This window comes from Acinonyx jubatus, chromosome D2 (assembly GCF_027475565.1).
Source record: "Acinonyx jubatus isolate Ajub_Pintada_27869175 chromosome D2, VMU_Ajub_asm_v1.0, whole genome shotgun sequence".
Taxonomy (NCBI): Eukaryota; Metazoa; Chordata; class Mammalia; order Carnivora; family Felidae; genus Acinonyx; species Acinonyx jubatus.
In genome coordinates, this window is record NC_069393.1 from 20845597 (window position 1) to 20852984 (window position 7388).

Below are 7388 nucleotides of genomic sequence, written 5' to 3' on the forward strand. Positions count from 1 at the left end.
TGGGGATTCTGCATGTTAATGATGTGGCTAGCTGGCAGGGATATTAGGTGAGAGCACACGGTGTACTTTTTCCAGTTATGTTTCGCCTCATCATGGCTATAGTGGCCTTTCTAACCGCCTGCTTCGCTAGGAGGGAGACTACACACCTAATCTTACCCTCTTCGGGTGAGCCTCGGGCGCCAGGTGGAAACAGAACAGACAGTCTGTTCTCTCATCAAGTATCTGGACTCAGAGGCTAAATATCCCTAGACACTCCACCACCAATGAAGCAAACACACGTACATCCTCCACCGCAAGGGAAAAGGAGTCAGTCGATACCCTTCACGGTTGCAGCCTGTCCAAGCTGCACACCCTTCACTCTGTCCAGGTTTAGTGTAAGATGCTGCATTCTCCAGGCTGTGCACTGCCGCTGGCACCCCCTACACTCAACCCGAACCAAGGAAAGGACTTCCAACGGAGGTGGGAGCATCAGCTCCGGTACCCGCCCTTCCCTCTCAATCCTGGCCAGAAAACTCCACTTCCCGGATTCCCAGCCACTCTCTCCCGCCCCCTCCCCGGGCGATCAAGCTAGCGCCGTACAGATGCCAGCGAAGTGCCCAGCCCAGCTACGCAGCCCCCGCACCCTAAGGCAGGCCCCCGGAACCTAATCCGGCTTCCTCCCTCTCCCACAGCCTAGGGGTCCCCAGATTCTGGACGTACACCTCAGGCACGCTGTGACTGGGAAAAAAAAAAAAAAAAAGTCCCACCCCGCCCCCCAGCCACGCCACCAGTCTCCAGCACTACCCGGGAGGGGCCTCCTCCCCAGAGGCGAAAAGAGAATGTGGGTGGTTGTCCCAGCAGCTTTCTCCCGCACCCCGCGAGGGGCCTGACCCCTGAGGGAGGCCAGACTCGCGTGGCCCCAAAGGGACACCTCCCTCTCCCCGACCCTCCAGGGGCCAGCAGTTCTTGGCAGAGTGTGCTCGCTGCAGGTCCCCGGAAGGCTCGGGGAGTTCGGGGGCTGCCCGGTCCAGGTGCAACCTCTCCCGGAGGCGGGCGGAGGTCGGCGCCGCGGCGCGCCCCCCGGGGGAGCAACTCACGATGGTCACGCTGGCTTTGCGCAGGTCGCGGTTTTCCTCCTGCAGCGCCTTGCACTTGAGTTTGTAGGTCTCCAGCTCGATCTTCAGCACCTTGTTCTCCTGCTGCAGCGAGGCCAGGCGGTTGGTGAGCTCCTCCAGGCGGAACGGCGAGATGACAATGCCCCCCGACTTCCCACCGCCGCCGCCTCCCCCGCCGCCACCGCCACCGCCGCCGCCCGAGGTCGATGAGCAGGACGACTGCATGGCGGCCGAGCTGCTGCTGTTGCCCCCCGCCCCGTCCGTGTCGCTCTCGCTGGCGCTGTCCGCCATCGCCGCGGCGGGCTGGGGAAAGGAGGAGGAGGAGGAGGAGGAGGAGGAGGAGGAGGAGCAGCAGCAGCAGCAGCAGCAGCAGGGAGGCGGCGGCGACGAAGGCCGGGCTGCGAATGAGTGGGCGCCGGGCGAGCACAGGGGAGCGCCGAGCTGGGCGCCTGGCAGCAGGGCGCAGACTCCGAGCGGCGGCGAGAGAAAGAGAGGGAGCTTCCCGCTGCCAAGGGACCTCCTCTGCCAGAGAACAGAGACCCCGCCCGGGCTCGGGCAGTACTGCACTGGGGCTCGCTCCAGCCGGGCCTGGCGCGCTCGCTAGGCCGCCCTAAAGAGCTGGCCGAAAGCTCCGGGACCCGCCCGCCGCCACCGCCGCGGCCCGCCTCCCGGCGCCTGCCGGCGGGCCAGGGACTCGCGGGCCCAGCCGGGGCGGGAAGGCCAGGTCAGCCCTCGCACCAGCTGCGCGCTGGCCGCACGTGTTCCGAAGGAGGGCCTCCCGGCCCCCCGACCTAAGCCCCCAGACGCCCAGCCTCTTCCGGGCTCGCGCCGGCTCCCGGGAAAAGGAAACCCGGTGCCCCGCTAGCCTCGCAGGTGTCGGGGACACGTGGAAAGGTCACGCCGGCACCCGCATTCAGCCGTGGCCGAGCCGTGGCCCCGTCTTCCGCCGACTGCGTGTGCTCCTGTCTCCCTCTGTCTGTTTGAAACATACACGCAGCCCTTTGAGTTTTATCTTCTCGGAGAGCTCAACTGGGAAGCCTAGGATAGCGCTAAGAGAACAGAAAGTTCCCCTGCCAGGAGCCCGAGTGGGGTGGAACAACAGCAGCCACAGGTTAACCTCGTTAAGAATTTGCGGAAGAGACACGCCACTCTCTTTGCTCCTCCTCCTAATAATCTCATAAACCACACTGCGCTCAATCTTTAAACAAGGTGCAACTTTCTTTTCTTTTTCCCTTCACATTTTGAGAACAGTGCCAGGACGTGTCACGCAATAGGATTAAGAGACTAGCGTTTATCTAATCCAAAAAGAAAAAAGAAACACTCTCTGTGGATTAAAACCCATCTCTTTAAGTGCCAGTTTTCTAAGGTAACTGCAGACAAAGCATTATGCTGTACAAATAATGATGATTAAGTGGGAATACAGCATAACCATCACCCTCTTGCCCACTTCCAGAAAACTTTAATAGGTTAAAAATAAAGCATTAATTACTCTGATGTGATCTAATTCAGGGTTCTAGTTTTGAAGCATAAGAAATTCTAAATAACCTTTTATTCCCCCTCTTCTCTCCCAAAGAAAGGCTTGCAGGAAATCCGCCCAGCAGGTGAGACGATTCTAAACATCTTTAAACTGTTGACACAAAACAGCTTTCACTTATGTATAAAAATTGGAAAGTGAAACTGACCAGACTAGTTATTACCAAGCTTAGTCAAGGGAAGAACAAACACTTGGAAACAGAAAATAGGAAAGAAAAAAAAAGAAAAAAAGGTGTGAAAATTTTCTATTGCTTTGAACTTTTGGAAAAGTTTATAATGTGCTATGAAGGATAAAGAGGTGGAATTTAATGATTTTTATTCCTACTCCTCTGTTATCTTTAAACCTAAATTTGATCTAATGATTAAGCTGTTATTCTGTGGCTAATGGAAACTGGTACCTCGGAATAAACTAAAACCCCAAGTGTTCCAAATGACGTCATCTTTTACCAAAATGGCTGCTTCTGGCAGAGAGCCGAGAAATGCCAACTGCAATTAACCCCCAGATTTCTCCTAGTTATTTTTTAGTGCTAAAGGACTTCTGAACTTAGTCATTGTTGGTGTGGCAGGAGAAAAGAAGAAAAAGAATTGGCTTTGCTCTTAAGAAATATAGCCAATGTAAATTGTTAGAAGTGATCCAGTGTAATTTTCATTGAAACTTATTTCTCTCCCTCACTTTTCTTTTTGGGGATCTGGTACATGAGACCAGCAGCTCATTAAATTAGAAACGGCTTCTGGAAAACTCACTTGCTGGGTGAAATGGAAGAGTAAAGCTCGCAGGGAGCAGCACCACAGGGAGAAACTCAGATTTAACAGCATTCTTTCCGCTTTATTCAGCAGCGTGATAGAATCTTAGAGCAGGTCTGGCTTCCATACTTCACAAGTTCCTATTGTTTCCTATCCCATACTATCTTAAAACTTCCACTTTTAGAGCTTATTGCAACAGAAACATTCCTTCCTGGCAGAGCAAGGGGCAAGTCGGCTCTCTTAGCTTTATCACCAACTAACTGCTTCAGAAAGACCGACGGACTCCTTCAAGTCAGCATAGGGGTGGGGTTTAAAGTGCCTGACTTTCTTAAAGGGCCCACATTGTGATGAGCTTAAAAATGTATTGGTCTTGAATAGGATGTGGAGGAAAACTGCATTTTGACATGGTATTTGTAGGCAGTAATTGTGTTTAGAAGACTTTGGGGGAAAGCCATCTTCTAAAGCTTCCCTGCTGATACAGATGGGAATAAACTGGGGAATATTTTTTCACTGTGGTTTTTATTGTTATTGCAAAGCAGAAGCGTGTCTAATTTTCTACTTCTTGTAAAAGTGATTCCCCTTATAAACAGACCATTTATCACAACATTGGTTCAGTAATAGCATTACAATGGAAACACTAGTTACAAAACCAATAATATCATTATAAAACTCCTTCTCAGCTATCTAGGGGAAATGAATCAGAAGAATAGATGGCAGTGTGTGCTGCCTGGAGGAAGAAGAGAGAAATTTAGATAATCACTTCCATTGGAGAAATAATGAAATTTACCTTTGCCCTAAAGTCAAGCTGCAAAATGTAACAACAAAGGAAAAAATACCTTATAGTCTAACTGCAAGGCACAATGTCAAAATCTTTCTTTCTCTAATGCTATTTGTGCAGTTGATCTACCCTATGGCCTTGAACTTTCAAATAGTAAAACTAAAATAATGCCATAAATCATAGGGAAATTTTGTTTAATTTTTTATTGCTATAAATAAATTGCTGTACATATCTAGTTATGTTACTGTCACATACTAGTAATTTCATTCAAACTCTGAATGGATTTGGTGGTTGCAGACTCCATTGTTACAGTTTTGAAAAGAATTGGAATGAGCCAGGTATAAGATGGCTATTATGGAGTGCCAGAATTTGGATAGAATCATAGAATAATGAGCCACTGTGGTGCTATCATTTCTTGAAATGTAGTTGATATTGAAATATAGCTTGCTTATTGAAATATAGCTTTGATTTAGAGGCTATCTATGGTCTCAGAGTCTAGCTCAGGGCTTCATAACCTTGGCACTATTGACACGTGGGTCTGGAAAATCCTTTGTTCGGGTTGGGGTTCGGAGGGGATTGTCCTGTGCACTGCAGGATGTTTAGCAGCATCCCTGGCCTCCACCCACTAGATTCCAATAGCATGCTAACCAAAAATGTCTTCAGACATTACCAAATATCCCCTGGAGACAAAAGTGAGAACCACCAATCTAGTAGAACAATTACTTTTGCAGGGCAAAAGCAGATCCACTTTGGAGTGGCTTTTCTAGCAACACGTTGATTACATACCACAGAGCCATCAAGAGAGCCTTCTTCTCAACTCATATTTCCAGTGTCAACTAACCAGGAGATCCTGGACCCAAAGAACCACATCCACACTTAATACTATTGGCTTTTTCAATATTTTACACTAATTGATGTCAAACTAGTCTTGCTATCCAGCATCCCACCCTGGCAAGAGACCATGACTACAAGATTAATTATATATATGATCTCTAGCCTCCTGTTTGTGTTCAGTCATTATTGGTTCAAAGGAAACAAACCATTTATACAAATGGCAGACAAAAGAAATATGTCATCAGCTAAAGGAAATTAGATGAGAATCAAGTAAGAATTTCAACAAAAAATGAAACATGATTTATATGTCTGGAGATTTGACAACCTACAAAACCTAAAATTTGTCTTGACACAGATCATATTGAATTGCTGACCTAGAAATGCTTCTTAAATGGTACTAAATACAGAACTAGAAAAAAAGTAAAGGGAAATCCCAGGCTCCAAAGCAAAGAGGAAAACTAGAAATAACCCAAATGTCCACCTACAATATAAATCCTGTTATATTCATGCAGTGGAATAATACACAGCAATGTGAATGAGCAAACTATAGCTACATGAATGAAGCAACATGAGTTGCTTGGTGAAGGAAGCCAGACACAAAAGAGTATATGCTGTATGATTGCAATTATATAAAGTTCAAAAATGTACAAAATTAATCTATGAGGTTAGATGGCAGAATAAGGATACTCTTTGGGAGGAGATAGTGTTTGGAAAGGATACTAAAAGATTTCTAGCAATGTTCTTTTTCTTTTTCTGGGTACTTGTTACATAGGTATGTTCTCTTGTGAAAAGGTATTGAGCTATCTATTTATGATCTATGTACTTTACCATATGTAACTTGCACTTCAACAAAATGTATTAATCAAAAAAGGGGAGGAGTGAGGCACTATAAATCAGAGTAGTAAACTGGCAGCTGAAACTGGGACAGCAGCATCGTAGGTCTTGTTAATCACGATGTTCGAGTTTAATACCCATCAGAGACAGAATATGAGGACATGTGGCCATACCAGGAAGGAAGATGTAACTAAGATGCCTACAAAATGCCAGATAGTCAAAAAGCTACACCGCACTGAAAGTCTTCCTACCAGCAAACAGGAAGACAAATAGGAAGATTCAGAGTTAAAAAAAAAATCTCTTCGGAAAAGTTATCTCTAAACCTAAGCCTCATGAAGTTAGGGACTTCACATGTATACTGATACTACCTACATGGTCCAAAAATTCCCAAACTGACATAGTATCTTAAAAGTTGGGTTTGCTTGGGAAGTTTTTGGGTGATGGAAATGTTCTATAGTTTCACTGTGGTAGTGGTTACACAAATGTATGCATTTGTCAAATATCATCAAACATACTTAAAAAGGGAGTTTGTACTCTATGTAAAATCCAACCAAGAAAATAAACTGATAAAAAAAATTGGCATAAACATGGTAGCATTTCCAGTGTACCTGACAGAAACAACAAAAATTTACTCTGGAAGGAGTCTCAAAATGAAGATGGAGTTACAACTGGAAATTATAAAACACACAGAGAAATAATCCCTCTCAAATAAAAATTAGCAAAAATAAGGGTGTCTGAGGCTCAGTAGGTTGACCAGGAACACACCTACAGCCAAAAAAGCTAGCTTTATCCAACTTGCTGCAATAAAGGAGAATGTACATCACAGAAATTATGGGAGGGATTTATTACAGGATTTGTCCTTGAACTGGGTGCGTCTAAGCAAGGTTTAAGATGGCAAGTGTCAGTTCTGAATTAGATACTGTCAAAAAGTGGATGAAATTTGGTGCTTGAGTATCTTGGTAATTTTTATCTAAGAAACAGGAGTATGAAAGTTGAGTTATCATTTGGAAAAAAGCAGTAGTCACTCATATTCATCAAGAGTAGGATGTTTACCCCAACTCTTATTGTATCACTATCAATTTCTTCCTTTATGTTTGTTAACAGTTGCTTTATGTATTTGGGTGCTTCCATGTTGGGTGAATAAATATTTACAATTGTTAAAAAAAATAGTAGGATGTTTAGTTATTTTTATGGCTGCAGAGTATCTTTCTTTCTGTCTTGTTCCAAACACCAACACGGAATGGCCTTATCTGATCATTGCTTTTATTCTGTTAACATTGTCTTCTTTCAATTAGGAACACCTGAACTGCCACGTGAGCAGTTTTTCATTTCATTAAGTGATTAATTTTAAAAACCCTGAAGGAGTAAATTAATTAGCATATTGGACACAGCTGAAGAAAGAATTAGCAAAGTAGAAGATAGATCTGAGGAAATTAGAATGCAGCACAGAGATATACATATAAGAGCAGAAGTTAGAAGAGCAAGGTGCAATACACATCTAATGGGTATTCAGAATTAGAAAACAAAGCAAAAGAAATAGAAAAGCAATATTTAAAGTGATAATGGCTAAG

At 45.1% G+C, this 7388-nt stretch overlaps 1 protein-coding gene across 2 annotated transcripts in view; it reads right to left on the bottom strand.

Annotated features, from left to right (window-relative positions):
• Window positions 1–2134, bottom strand: part of CCDC6 (coiled-coil domain containing 6) — a 108615-nt gene extending 106481 nt beyond the window's left edge. The window contains exon 1 of one of the 2 annotated variants that reach the window (XM_015088349.3): window positions 1077–2116. In XM_015088349.3, the coding sequence (XP_014943835.2) occupies window positions 1077–1385 (309 nt within the window). In that variant the 5' untranslated portion in view covers window positions 1386–2116. Of the gene's footprint in view, window positions 1–1076 lie in introns of both variants that reach the window. The other variant, XM_053207652.1, reaches the window with a different exon arrangement.
• Between the last annotated feature and the right edge of the window lie 5254 nt (window positions 2135–7388).